Genomic DNA, 15776 nt, shown 5'->3' with positions numbered 1-15776 from the left:
ATTGGATACAGATAATAAACCAGTTAACAGGCCACCAAGTATGTAATTAAAGGTTTAAAAATCACCAGCAATGAAGGAAAGTAATGGGATGTTGTGATAGAAAATAGGATGATGTCAGGAGAGGATTTCTGAAGAGATAGCATTTATATTGACATCTGAAAGATGAGAAGGATCCAGTTAAGAGAAAAGCATTCTAGGAAGGGGAACAGAAGGACAGACTGGTTGAATGTCTTTACTGTTTGAGTACTTGGAGTATTCTACCTTGGCCATTTTGACCTTTTCCCAGGGCTGGAATGTAGGGTCTTCGAGAAAGGGGTCTTAAGTGTAAGGATTTTTTAAAAAATATTTTCTGAATGTACTCTGTGTAGTACGCACTCAGTAGACCTTTGAGGACAATGAGTAATTTGTGTCAAGAGAGACGATGTATTGGAACAGAAGGGGTGTGTGAATATAATTTATTTAAATAAGTTGTCTAAAGTTGTTAGGAAATAACACTTAAAAACGCTATGAAGGGGTCTCAACAGGATGCTGAAAGGAAGGTGTTTCAAATATAAATCCAGAGCCAATTATGCTAGCTTTAACATGTAGTTTTTAGTCTACTGAGAGCTACTAATTATAATAGTTCAAAAATTAGTCTTCTGTATTTAGCAGAGATTTGCATTTTTTTTTGATCTGCTCCTCTCCACCCCTTTAATAGACTTTATTTTTTAGAGCAGTTTTAGATTCACAGCAAAATTGAGCAAAGGTACAGAGATTTTCCATATGCCCTCTGCCCCCACACATGCATAGCTTTCCCATATGAACATTCTCCACCAGAGTGGTACATTTGTTACGGCTGATGAACTCCATTGACACATTATTATCACTCAAAGTCCATAGTTTACATTAGGATTCATTCTTGGTGTTGTATGTATTTTGAGTTTGGACAAGTTTGTGATAACATATATCCACCAGTATAGTGTCATACAGACACTGCCCTAAAAATTTTCTTTGCTCTCCCTTTTCATCCCTCCCTATTCCCTAGCCTGATTTGCTTAAAAATTTTTTTAAATTACTTGATGGATTTAGCTTGTTTTCAATTCCATTTAGTTAATACTTTAGAATTATAATTTATTCTGACATTTCTGCACTTTGTTTTTTCTACTGACATTTTCTGCCTATTAAAGGCTCTTCTCTCTTTTGGCATATTATACATTTTATTTGCTTTACTTGGTTAGAATACAGTTGTAGAAATATGGAGAATATTTAGGTGTTATCAATAAAATATAAACTAATTCATAGCTCTTTTATTTTATTGCATTAGGCTGTTCAGGTTTTAACTGGGTGCCTGAATGAACTTCTTTACATTTATGTTTATAATAGTTTTTAAAATTAAAATGCATTCTTAGATTTGAGTGATTAGTAAATCACAATTATTTGACCATTTACTTAAAACAGTATTTATTTCTCTAATCGCATTGCTATAATTGTCACAGCCTAAGTAGTAGTAGAAACTGGTTCTGTTTAGGAAGTAGAAACTCAATTTAACTTCTCAGCAGAATCTTGCTTGTTAAAAGTACAACTTATCTTAAACATGAATGGAGTATTCTTTAAAAGATCCAAAACCAATTTGTTATTGCAAGATACATATTTTATTTTTAAAAAAGGGTGTTCCTATTAAAAGGAACAGCATGTTCCAGAGTACACTATACAGAGTATAGTGTATTTGGAGATCTGGGCAGAAAGGAAGGAGTGGTGAGATGAGGCTGCAGGGATTCATGATGGTTGCACTGGGAAGGGCCAAATAAACTGTGTTGGGGAGACTGAGCCTAATGCACTGGAACCCAACAAACCAGCCACTGAAGTATTTTAATATTTGAATGGAGGTGACAGTTTGACTTCTATAGGTGACTTTTAGCTGTCATATTTTATACTCTATTTCATTAAGAAAAAAGCAAACTGAGTGGTGATACAGTGGTAAAAAAAACCTGACTGGGAGGAGTTTCCAGTAAAGGGCTTCATTCCAGTAAAGGTGTTAGACATCTTAATTACACTTTTATATCTTCTGTGGATATTCCTGTCTGAGGACAAGAGTCAGAAACCACTTGCAAATCATTGGTTTTAAATAATGGCATAATGTCTAAATACAGAGTATTTTTTACTCTGTCTAAGCGGGGAAGACAGCAGGGAGAGCATGGACACAGTCTGACACAAATAGGCTCTGAGACAGATTTTTCTGTCTCCAGTGCTTTCTATCAAAAGTAGAGAGTTGTAAGGATTATGATAAACCACATCAATATATTTAGTGCCCATTTATTAAGCACTGATCATCCACAGGTTACCCACCAGGCCTAGGTGTTTTATGTATGGTATTTTATTTGTTTCTCATAACAGCTTTCTGGAGTTGATGATACTGTTAGCTTTTAAACAATGAGGAGGTAGAGGTAACAGTCAGGTGGCAGAGTTGGGTCTCCAGTGCCAGTCCACTTGGCTGCCAAGCTCTTGCAAGGGCTTGACTTTGCCCTGTGCTCCACGCCTCCTGAAGAAGCCTTAAGATTTTGTTTGCAGAGTGGATATAGTCACCACTTGAAGTGGAGTCACTGAGGCTACAGGAGTAGCTCTGATTTTCATGCTTTTTAAGCTAAAGTAAGTTTAATTCAAGTTTAGTAACAAGATGCCTGAGCTTTAGTATTCTCTTACTCTTTTTTTTTAACAAAAATTGAGATACAATTGGTGTACAGTATTGTATAAGTTTAAGATATATAGCCTGTTGATTTGATATATTTATATATTGCAGTATGATTATCACTGGTAGTGATTAGCTATTGTCACCTAATTTTCTTTTTTTATGCTGAAATTTAAGACGTAATCTCTTAGCACGTTTGAAGTATATAAAACAGTAATGTTGAGTATAATCACAATGCCATGCAAAAGATCTCCAGTATTTATTCATCTTCTAGTTCCAAGTTTGTACCTTTTAGCTGACATCTAGCTCCTTTATTCCATGTCTAAACCTTTTCCTTATTCTTTAGACTTGAATTTTCTGGAGAAAAAGAGTGATGGGGATAAAATCATGAGAAAGTGAAGCAGGGAAGGCTGCAGGTGTTTAAGAAAAATACAGGAGCCACAGACTGGCAGCCCCCAGATGTTTTGTTTAAAACTATATTTTTACCAGTTTTAAAATTGGTGGCTAATAGTGAAAAAGCAAGATATTTTATATCAAAATCCAGATTTCTCACTTCTGTGAGAATGGGAAGATCTAGCAATTTGGGAGCCATCTTCCTGAACAATAGCTGGCTGAGCTGAGTTTTAGCTATGCCTTTAGTTTGGGTGTCATTTGTCCAGATCACCATTGCTCCCAGTCATTCCTGTTGAAGTCATCTATGATTAACTCATTTGCTTTTTGATTCTGGGTCTCCTGTATGTCATTGTGGGCTGGTCTGCTTGAGCAGCAGGGTAAATCAGCCTTCAGGTTTGGTAGGTAAAAGTGGAAAATGGTCAATTCCAAGGCAATTAGTTTACAATAATTAAGATTGCTGAATTGGTATCAACACTTAGAAAACAAACTGTTTTGGTAAATTTAAACTACATTGTTGATGATAATTTGTGGCGTAAAATTTAGGTAATCTGCAAATTTAATTCTTTGTGTGTATCAAAAGTATTGTATTCCTAAGAACATTATTGTTAATTTGTTCTTTCTTGTTAATGTAGGAAATATGTTTATTCTTTGAACTAGTTCATTCCTAATATATGTGGGAAGCTAACTGATTTACAAATTACTGTGCAAGCTAACCATATGTCCAAAGCTGAGCAAAAATGATATATCTCAAGAGGGAATTTTTTTCTTAAATCTTAATTAAGTCTCTAAAGAGGAATGACTAGTTAAAAAAAAAAAAAAAACATGAGAGCTTTCTAAATGTTTGATTTATTTTCCCCAAGAAAAATAAGAATGTATCATTACACTCACATAGATGTTTTCTTCAGAGAACATCAAAGCACATTAATTTTTAAGTACATTTACATTTGCCTCAAATTAATAATTCATAGTTCTGTTAGTGCTTATGTAGTGAGAGAATATATTCCGAAGTAGTCTAGTATAAGATTTTTTTTTCACTTATTTTTAAAAATGTGTAATGTATTTTACTTTTTTCTTCCAGTGTTATTGGTATAATTGGTATAATACAGCACTGATAGATTTAAGGTGTACACTGATCATTTGACTTACATATATCATGAAATGATTACCATAATAAGTTTAGTGAACATCTGTCATCTCATACAGATACAAAATAAAAGAAAAAGAAAAAATTTCCTTCTGATGAGAACTCTTAGGATTTACTTTATTAACAACTTTCATGTATAACGTCAGCAGTGTTAATTATGTTAATTATGTTGCATGTTACATCTTTGATACTTATTTATCTTATCACTAGAAGTTTGTACCTTTTGATCACCTTCATCCAGTTCCCCTTCCCATCACTCCTCACCTCTGGTAACCATACATCTGATCTTTTCTGTAAGTTTATTTGTTTTTTGAAGTATAGTTGACCTACAACACTATGTTAGTTCCTGCTGCACAGCATAGTGGTTGGATATTTCTGTATGTTAGAAAATGATCATGACATTAAGTCTAGTTACCATGGTCACTATACAGAGATATTACATAATTGTTGACTATATTCTTTACACTGTATGTTTCATACATGTAATACATTTATTTTGTAACTAGAAGTTTGTACCTCTTAGTTTCCCTCACATTTTTCACTCATCCTTCCAGCCCCCTCCCCTCTGGCAACCATTTGATTTTTCTCTATATCTAAATAAATTTGGCATTATTTAAAAAGATTTCACAGGTTACAAAGTGCTTTTTTACTTGTATGTTTTTATTTAATTCATAAAACAACTTTGTGATTTAGTTATTCCCTTTTATGGAGTCTGTTTTTCCATTTTTAGAAGTATAGTTGATTTGCAAAGTTGTGTTAATTTAAAGTATTCAACAAAGTGATTCAGTTATACATACATATGTATAATCTATTCTTTTTCAGATTCTTTTGCATTATCAGTTATTACAAGATATTGAATATAGTTCTCTGTGCTGTGGAGTAGGTCCTTGTTTATCTATTTTATATATGTGTGTGTGTATGCTAATCTCAAGCTCCCAATTTATGCCTCCCTCTCCTTTCTCCTCGGTAACTATAAGTTTGTTTTCTATGTCTGTGAGTCTATTTCTGTTTTGTAAATAAGTTCATTTGTATCATTTTTTTTTAGATTCCACATATAAATGATATATGATATTTGTGTTTGTCTGACTTACTTCACTTAGAATGATGATCTCTAGGTCCATCTATGTTGCTGCAAATGGTATTATTTCATTCTTTTTTGTGGCTGCGTAATAGTCCATTGTATACATATACACCATATCTTCTTTATCCAGTCATTTATCAATGGACATTTAGGTTGCTTCCATATCTTGGCTATTGTAAATAGTGCTGCTATGAACATTGAGGTGCTTTTTAATTTTTTTAAATGAAATATAGTTGATTTACAATGTTGAGTTATCCTTTTATAGATTCTTAAGGTCAGGTGAGTAGTCAGAGGCAGAACTGCTTTAGCTTTCATAGTTTTAATACTACATCACAGAATAATGAATTATACTGAAATGAACAATATGATTGCCATTGTTTTCCAATTACATATAATGAATACTTCCAGTGAGGTGTTCCTTTGCCTTCTTCTAATCTGTAGATTCTTTTTCTTTGTCCATGGTTATTTTAGCAGTTTTAATTATTATCTTTTCTAAGGTCCAGCTTTTCTCTTCTGAATCCTTTATCTGCCTCTGATCACTTCTCATTTCTCTTCGTGACTCTTCACATTTCAGTCAGAAGGATGAATTTGAAGGTATTATTGACTAATAGAAGTTTTTTTCTCTGCTGAGTTTTTTGTTTGCTTGTTTTTTGTTTTTATTCTTTTGGAAGTCTAGTGGGAAGGTTGTGGGAAAAAGGAGAGCAGTGATGTAAGTAGAAGTGTTCTGGGATTACTCAAGGGAAAAAATGAAAAAGTGTGGAATGAGTCTCTTAACCTTGCAAAGGGCTAGAGGGATAGACCTGATAGAAATGTGTCTGATCTCACAGGGTTGACCCCTAAGAATAAATAAAAATAAGAATTAAAGAAAAAACCCAAAAAACTGAACAGACATACCAGTGGCTGCATGCTATAAGAGGCAGAGTGTCCACAGTTTAAGTCCAGGCAAGTTTCCAAACCACCACAAAAGTTAAATAGAATCCAGAGTTTCTACACTATATTATCCAGAATGTTTACTTTTCAACCAAAGCTTACTAGACCTGCAAGGAAACAGAAAAGTATGACTCATATGCATGGAGAATAGCAGCCAATAGAAACTGACTTTGAGTGGATCCAGATTTTAAATTTAGTAGAAAAAGACTTCAAAGCAACTTCTATAAATAGGTTCAAAGAATTATAGGAAAATATAATGACAGTGAATTAAAAGAGACTCTCAATAGAGAGATAGAAATTATTTTTAAAAGTCTATGCAGTGGAGGATATAGCTCAAGTGGTAGAGCACATGTTTAGCATGCATGAGGTCCTGGGTTCTATCCCCAGTACCTCCTCCAAAAATAAATAAATAAGTATACCTAATTACTTGGCCCCACCAAAAAAAAAAAAAAAAAGAAATCTATGCAAACTGTCGATCTGGGTTCATCAGTCATAATGAATGTACCTCTCTGACGGGATATTGATAATGGGGTAGGCTATGCATGTGTCGGGGCTGAAAGTATATGGGAAACCTCTGTACCTTCCCTTCAATTACACTGTGAATCTAAAAAAAAAAGTCTTAAAAAAAAAAGAGATGTTTGTGTAAATGTGCTACTTGGCAGGCCAATTAAAAAATTGTGATAACATATACATAACATAGTATTTATCATTTAACCATTCATAAGTGTGCAACTTGGTGGCATTAAATATATTCACAATGTTGCATAACCCTCTATATTGTCTGTACCCCAAATACCTCATCATCCCCAAAGTAAACTCTGTATCCATTAAATAATATATTCTCATCCCCTCCTCCCTCTATTCCTATATTCTAGTTTGTTTCTGTGAATTTACCTCTTCTAGATGTTTCAAATAATCATATAATATTTGTCCTTCTCTGTCTGACATTTCACTAAAAATAATGCTTTCAAGGTCCATCCATGGTATAGCATACATCAGAATTTTATTTTTATAGCCAAATTGTATGAATATGCCAATTTTATTGATCTGTTATCAATTCTTTTGTTGATGGATGCTTGGTTTGTTTTTACCTTTTGGCTCCTGTGAATAGTGCTACTATGAACAGTGATATACAGACATCTATTCTAGTTCTTTTAATTCTTTTGGATATATACCTAGGAATGGAGTGGAATTGCTGGGTCATATGGTAGTTCTGAGTTTAACTTTTTGGGGAATTATCCAACTGTTTTTCATAGCAGCTGTAACAATTTTACATTCCCATCAGCTATGCATAAGGTTTCCAATTTCCACAAAAGTGGCAGTACACAGTTACCTGAGTAGTTAACAAACAAAGTGTATGCATCACCCTTAATGTACTTGAAATTGAATCTTTAATGCAAACCCTCAAACAGAAGAAATCACTGGAAAAAATGCAGCAATTACCATTGCTCTAGCAGAACATGGATTCGTTTTTGTATTTTTATTGAGATTTATTTTACATATAACCTTATATTAGTTTCAGGTGTACAACATAATGATTTGATATTTATGTACATTGCAAAATGATCAGCACAGAAAGTTTAGTTAACATCTGTCACCTCACATAATTACAGAAAAGCTTTTTTTCTCGTGATGAGAACTTTTAAGATCTACTCTCTTAGCAGCTTCCAAATAAGCAGTTTATTTTATCACCGAGAGTTTGCACCTTCTGACTCCCTTTATCCATTTCTCTCACTCCCTAACAAATCATGAATTCTTTGAGAATCTAATATGTACAAATTTTACAGTGGCAGTGATGACTCCATTATCATCATCATTATTTTATTTTGGAGTGGAGGATTTGGAATTTAGTTACTGAATGATTTAATTTTAGGCTAAAAATAATTTTAGACTTAAAAGTTGTAAAAATAGTACTGAGAGTTCCTATATTCCTTTTACGCAATAACCACATATAGTCTTTGTACATGATCATAGTACTATCTTAAACTGTAAAGGGTCTGAAGATTTTATCTTATTCGTAAGAGAAGTTAACCTGCCACAGGTTTCATGGATACTAGCAAAAGATGTGAGATACTTGGGTCAAAGACAAAGGACTTTTCTACTGATGGCACAGCACCTAGTATGAGCTTCATGTTTGTGGTGCTTCTCCTTGCTCTCCCATCCAACCCTAGGTCTTACAGGAGTTTACAGAGAGGCCTAGGTGGATGCTGTGCACCCAGGGGATTTGCGTTATGGCTGAAGAACCCTGAGTTTAGGGTTTCTGAACCTTGCCTCCTGGAGAGATAATGGTGAGATAAACTATTTAAAAATGTCTTGCTAGTTTTGATGGGGTTCTACTGTTAATATTTATTATTTTTGAGGCATAATATATACTTACAGTGAGATTTATGATAGTAAGTTACTGATAGTACTTCATAGTTCAAATAATCTTTATAATTTCTACTTTTTAAAGTTATTGTCAGATCTAATTAGATTTGTTAACTCTTATGAAGAGTTTGAAGTAGGAGTAAGAAATAGCTCAGTCAGTTGTTGGGTTTTTTTTAAAATTATTGAAGTATAGTTAGTTTACAGTGTTGTGTTACTTTCTGGTGTACAGCATCGTGATTCAGTCATATATAGATATACACACACTCATCCTTTTTTGTATCTATTTTCCATTGCAAGATACTGAATATAGTTCCCTGTGCTATACCATAGGACCTAGTTACCTATTTTATGTAAAGTAGTTTGTATTTGCTAATCCCCACTCCTAATTTATCCCTCCCTGTTGTTTGTGATTGTGTAATTAGAATTTCTTCAGTATAGGTTCTTTGTGGGTGTATGTAGTTTCTTTGTGGGTCCTGCTGTTAACACTTCACGTTATGGAACTCCTTTTCTGTTAGGATCCCACGTATCCTGACACATTACCATGTGGTATACCATCCCATGGGGAGGGCGTGTTATTCTATATACTAAATATTAGTAATACTTAATTATAAAGAAAAGTGATATTATCTTTTTGCAACCCATTGGGATATTTTACTTAAGCACTTTGGAGACTACTGCTCTAGGCATGTCCTCTGGGGCAAAGGTCTGTGAAAGTCTTATCTAAAGATATTTATTCTCTTTATAGAGGAGTTACTTCCTCTCCTGTAACTGTGATTTTTCCCACCTAAGCCTATTGTTCCTCTACTCCTGAAGGCATTTATAAAATCAAATAACGTGATGACAAAAAGTTTTGGGGAGGTTATGAGAATATTATTATTTACACTTGAAGCAGTGAGACATGGTTGAGATTACTTCTCTTTATGATGAAAGTTTGTTATGTTGGTAATGAAAACTATTTCTTCTTTCCTTGGTCATACTGAATATAGCTTCAGAAATGTAAAACCTAGTTTATTTTACAGGTTCTTTGTTTCTTTAAAGTGACAGTAGAGGGCACTGTGGTATTCAGTTTTTCAAAGACTTAAAATTAGAAAGTTGTTGCCATTTTTATGTCTAATGCTGTGTATTTATTCAACTGATCTATTGAAATGCTCTGAAGCTCTTTGTTCTTTGCTTTCTTACTCTGTGGGACTATAAAATTTTTGTTGAGTATTGAGAAGTTTGAGGTACGTTATCCTTCTGGGTCCTACATTTGCTTTTGTTTAGGGGGTTAAAGAAATTATTTTAAAAATAGTAATTCTTGTGAATCTGTTCACTAATTTTTAAAGTTTGCCTGTGTGTGAGATTCTGTTGATTAAAATAGTGCTATGAGAAAAATAGCTTTCAGTGAATATTATGTTAGAAATTTAAATAAACTTTTAAATATTAATTAAACTTTTGAAAGATGTTTTTGTGGGCCTTAGCATCTCTAGTTATATGTCAGATGTAATTTTATTTGCCTACAGGCTGTCAGAGATAGCATACCCAGAGTGACAGATTACCCCTGTATTATAGAATTCACTTTGGAAACCAGTCAGTTGTAGTCTGACAGGAAGCCTGCATATTTATTCCTACAACCTTAATGAGAAAAGAAGTAAAGCTTATTTCATAAATTTCTTCAGGGAAATTATTTGAAAATTCCATTTATATTTTAAGAATATAATTAATGTTAATAGGGTTGTATACATTTTAAAGAAGATAAAATCCAACAATAGAAAACAGTATTTATAATACATTTGCGATGCTTTGTAAATGTAAAGGAGGAAAAAAATCTCAGCTCTTACTTTAGTCATTCTGTTACAAATTAGTTGAAACTAGTAGTCATTAATTAGAGCATTTTTATTGCATTTGCCTGTGATTTAGTAGTTATTCCCCAGAACTTTCTTGGTGCCTTATTACCAGTTCATGAAGGAGGAAATTGAAAACCTCTGACATACTCAAGATCACATAGCAAGACAATGATTTTGTCAGCGACGTATCTTAATAGTTACTTCTCAAACTTATACCTAGTCTACCAGTTGATATTTCTTCAGATATTAATTTTATTCCTTAGATACATATAAATTCTAGTAGTAGCTTGATTTTTATTTTAAGATGAATGTTCATTATTTATAAATAAATATAAAGAGCAAACAATAAATTTTGATGTGTAGTTATCTGGTATTTTTTTTTTCCTGTCATCCATCATAGTTCATAGGAAGCGAGGAACTTTTAAAAAATTCTTTCTGGTACAACAAGAACAAATAAGTTGTATGAAGGCAGAAATCTTTTTCTATTTTTATTGCCCTAAGTACTTAATGTCTGGGATATAGTTCGGTATAACAGAAAATGTTGAAAAATAAAAATCTGCTGAATTTATAAATTATTTAATTCATTATTGACTTGAAATATTTAAACTTTCAAGGATTCAGTTTGGATGTAGAGATTTTTTTTCCTTTTTTCTTTCTTTCCTTCCTTATTTCCTTCCTTTTTTTAATGGAGGTACTGAGGATTGAACCCAGGACTTCGTGTGTGCATGCTAAGTACGCACTCTACCCACTGAGCTATACCCACCCTCCCCAAATGTAGGGAATTCTTTTTCTTTGTTCTTCTATTTTTATTTAATTTTTTAACTTATTTTTTTATTCAATTTTTTTTTTAACTAAAAAACAACAAAAACACTCAACCATTTCTCCCACTTCCACCCCCTGCCTCTGGCAGCCACCCATCTTTTCTCTGTATCTGCGAGCTTAGGTTTTGCTTTTTTGTTTTTTTAAAGATTGCACATATAAAAGATCATACGGCATTTTTGCCTGACTTATTTCACTTAGCATAATGTCCTTGGGATCCATCCATGTTGTTGCAAATGGCAAGATTTCATTCTTTTTTTTTAATGGCTGAATTATATTTAATTGTAAATTTAACACAATTTCTTTATCTACTCATCCATTGATGGACATTTAGCTTATTTCCATATCTTGGCTGTTGTAAATAATGCTGCATTGAACATGGGAGTGTAGATATCTTTTCAAGTTAATGTTTTCATATTCTTCATATGAATACCTGGAAGGGAAGTTGCTGGATCATATAGTAGTTCTATTTTTAATTTTTTGAGGAATCGTCATACTGTTTTTCATAGTGGCTGCACCAATTTACAATCCCACCGATAAAGTAGGAGAGTTATTTTTTCTGCATACCCTCTCCTGCATTTATTATTTCTATTCTTTTTGACAGTAACCATTCTGACAGGTGTGAGGTGACATCTCATTGTGGTTTTGGTTTGTATTTCCCCAGTGATTAATAATCTAGAGCATCTTTTTGTGTACCTATTTGCCATCTGTATGTCTTCTTAGGAAAATGTCTATTCGGATCTTATGCCCATTTTCAGTTGGATTGTTTTGTTGTTGTAATTGTTACTGAGTTTTATGAGTTTAAAAAAATGTATTTTGGATATTAGCCCTTATGAGATAGATGATTTGCAGTTTTTTTCCCTATTCTGTAGTTTGTCATTTCATTTTGTTGATAGTTTCCTTTGCTCTGCAGAAGCTTTTTAATTTGATGTAGTCCCACAAGTTTATTTCTGCTTTTGCTTTTAGTGTCAGATTCAAAACATCATTGGTCAGACCTGAGGCAAGGAGAGGACTGCCTATATTTTCTTCTAGGAGTTTTATGGTTTCCAGCTGTACATTCAAGTGTTTAATCCATTTTGAGTTGATTTTTGTGTATGGTGTAAGATAGTGGTTCAGTTTAATTCATTTGTATGTAGCTGTCCAGTTTTCCTAACACTGTTTATTAAAGAAACTATTCCTTCCCCATTGTGTATTCTTGGCTCCTTTGTTGTAAATTAATTGACTATATATGTTCATGGGTTTATTTCTAGGCTCTGTATTCTTTTCCACTGATCTGTGTTTTTATGCTAATACAATACTGTTTTAAATACTAGAGCTTTGTTAGTATAGTTTGAAATCAGGGAGCATGATGCCTCTAGCTTTATTCTTTCTCAACATTGCTTTGGCTATTTAGGGTCTTCAGCGGTTCCATACAAATTTTAGGGATTTTTGTCCTACTCCTGTGAAAAATGTCATTGGAATTTTGATGGGGATTGCATTGAATCTGTAGATTGCTTTGGGTAGTATGCACATTTTAACAATGTTGATTTTTACAATCCGTGAGTATGGAATATCTTTCCATTTATTTGCGTGTTCTTCATTTTCTTTCATTACTGTCTTGTAGTTTTCAATATACAGGTCTTTCACGTTTTTGGTTAAGTTTATTACTAGGTATTTTGTTCTTTTGGAAAAATATTTTAAAATGAGGAGAGTAATTACTCTGCACTTATCCACTTAAGAGATTGTTTAACATTTGGATAGCTAGTCACCAGTGTAGTACATGCAGACAATTGCAGAGGAGGAAAATATGAGAAAAATTGCTGTTAATAATAAATAAGCACCAATTCTTACTGTAAAGTAACTTGCTAAATATAAAGTAGATCAATTGAAATGTGAAATATTTTAAAGGACTATAGTTTTATTAGCTTGAGGTAGTTGTAATTAGAATTAGGTTAATAATAGGAACTTGCTTTAAAATAAATAGGTAATGATGTTTTATGAGCATGTTAAATCATAAGCCAAAACAATTAGTTTTAGCTTAAATCACAGTCACAGAGTTTATACGTAAAGTGCCTAGCTGTTTTTTTCTTTTTAGTAAATATTTTCTTCAGTGTTTGTCTCCTTTTGTTATTGCTTACCAGAAAGATCACAAATAGTAATAAAAGATCTGAATTTCATTTATAATACAAACTAATTGCTTATGTACTAAAGAGGAAGTAAAGGAGAGATCAGTATTTGTTAAGTAAGAAAATGAAGGGATAGGGTAAGAAATTGTGTAGGAGGAGAAAGACATTTCAAGGTGGAGGTAAAAGGGAATGCAAAAGTATTCCTTCATGTATTCAACGGTATTTATTGATAACTTACTATGCTAGGTACTGGAATATAAAAGTGGAAAAAGGAGTCCAAGTCCTTGCCCTTAGGTAGCTTACATTGTAGGGAGGGAAGCCCAACTGAAGATAACATAATGCCAAATTGTAGTAAAATGCCTCTTTCTTACTGATTAAGTTGAAAAATTTTTTCCATTGTATATTTACATTTTTTTAAAAAAGCAGCTTTCTTAAGATACTGTTCACATGCCATGACATTCATCCTATTAGAGTGTATAGTTTAGCAGAATTTTGTTATATTAGCTGATTTGTGCAAACACCACCAATATCATAATGATTTTAGCAGGTTCTCTTTGAGTGTCTCTTTTCAACCTCTTTCTCTCAAGCTGCCTTTTTCTCTCGGCATTGCTTCTTACCCATTAGGTTTCATCATTATCAGCTGATTGTTCTATCATTTTGACACAGTGCCCTGGAGCAGTGCCCTTGCTCAGCAGTCTGATCCAATTAAATTTGGGAAGGGGTAGTTTTTGAGGCCACTTACGGAGATTTGTTCTGACTGTAGGTGTGCTTTTAGGTCTCTTTCCCTGGTGCTTTCTGCTGAACTAACTGGCCTATGGCTTAGCTTGTTGCCCTTAATTAAGAAAGAGTTATTATTTTTGAGAGCATCCTTATCTTAGGCTTGAACTTCCTCACACTCCCTTTCAAATAAAGTCAGTTACTTTGGGAACCGCAGACCTCTTTTCTTAAAGTCTTCCTCTCCAGGGCAAACTATTTGAGCCACTGTTCTGGACACCAGGCTGAGCAGTAGCCTCTGGTTTGCTGCTTCTGGTGTGGAACTTCTGTCCTAGAAGTGATCTAGAGTGAGAATGTTAGAGCAGGCAGATAGCTAAATATGAGCAGAGAAAGGGGGACACAGACCAAATGGCAGGAATTGGGCAGAAAGGAGGGGCACAAGCCAGATGCAGGAAACTTACATATGTACCAGGGGTCCCTGGGCAGAGAAAGAAGAGCAAGAATCTTTGGGCTGATAAGGGGCCACATCTTTTGGCCTGGAGACCAACAAAGAAAGGTCAGAAAAGGCAGGAATTTCCAGTGTCCGAATGTAACCTTTTGCTCATTATGCCCTCATTTCAATAAAAAATAACCTTACAGGTCAGAAGTACCTATCATGCACTGACGCCATGACACTTCTGATCCAGACTAAATAAGGACAAAAATCTCTCCTCCCTTTGGGAAGGTGGAGTTGGGATGATAATCAGGAAATAGAACCCCAAGCCCTTCCCTCCTCAATGACTATTCCACCTATTCATTTTTACAGATTATGTAACTAACTTGCCAAAGAAACTCAGGGCAGCCGCTCACCTGAGCCTATCTGCTCTCCCCTTGAGAATGTACTATTCATCCTTTAATAAATCCTCACTTTACTTTTTTAACCTCTAAGTTTTGTCTCTGAATTCTTTCTGGAACGGGACAAGAACCTGGAACACCGGTTGGATCCACCGGCAACATCTTTGGTGAGCCAGCCAGGAGACTGGAGATTTGGTAAGCCAAGGCCTGTCACCTCCCTTGTGCTTGAGAAACACTAACTCTTTCCCTCTCTATTACTCTCTTATCATCTGTCACTTATTTTGGACCTACTGCCACAAAAATATAGACAAAAATTGAGCATGTAAAAGCTTATAGGGTGCTGGCCACTAAAAAGGTCTCTCCTGTGAGGGTGAGGGGATCACGGATTGGACTAAAGAGAATAGTCCTGTCTGCCCACGACAAAACAATTTCCACACTGCATTCTCTAGGTGCACAGTTAAGAGCATAGCATTGCCCCCTCCCCGAGGCTAACCTTGTCTCCTCTCCCTGCCTCTATCTTGCTGCACTTTCCTGTCTTACTCTGTGAAAGGAATGGAGGAAGGAGGAAGTTGGCCATTTCCTGCACTTTGACTTTTGTGTCTAGCCTTGGGACTGTCATGGCTCCTGTGGGCACTTTCCAAACCTTGCCGCCAGGTTTTTTATTTCTCATTGTTACATATGCACAGGGCTTGTTAAAGAAAGTTCCCAGCAACTTTCACAGGCAGCCGCTTACCTGAGCCTGCCCACTCTTCCCCTTGAGAGTGTACTATCCATCCTTTAATAAATCCTCACTTTACTTTTTTTAACTACTACGTCTTGTCTCTGAATTCTTTCTGGGATGGGACAAGAACCTGGAACATTGGTTGGATCCACCAGCAACATCTTTGGCTAGCTTTTT

The 15776-nt window shown here is 34.4% G+C and overlaps 1 protein-coding gene across 3 annotated transcripts in view; it reads left to right on the top strand.

Annotated features, from left to right (window-relative positions):
- Positions 1-15776, top strand: part of DTWD2 (DTW domain containing 2) — a 150204-nt gene that overhangs the window by 61768 nt on the left and 72660 nt on the right. The window contains exon 2 of one of the 3 annotated variants that reach the window (XM_064483378.1): positions 15007-15073. The exons of the other annotated variants lie outside the window; for them this stretch is intronic. Within the exon in view, the coding sequence (XP_064339448.1) occupies positions 15007-15073 (67 nt within the window). The remainder of the gene's footprint in view (positions 1-15006; positions 15074-15776) is intronic. 3 annotated transcript variants of the gene reach the window in all.

The sequence above is a fragment of the Camelus dromedarius genome, chromosome 3, assembly GCF_036321535.1.
Source record: "Camelus dromedarius isolate mCamDro1 chromosome 3, mCamDro1.pat, whole genome shotgun sequence".
Taxonomy (NCBI): Eukaryota; Metazoa; Chordata; class Mammalia; order Artiodactyla; family Camelidae; genus Camelus; species Camelus dromedarius.
The sequence above is the reverse complement of the archived record's forward strand: the minus strand, read 5'-3'. Positions and strand labels throughout refer to the sequence as shown.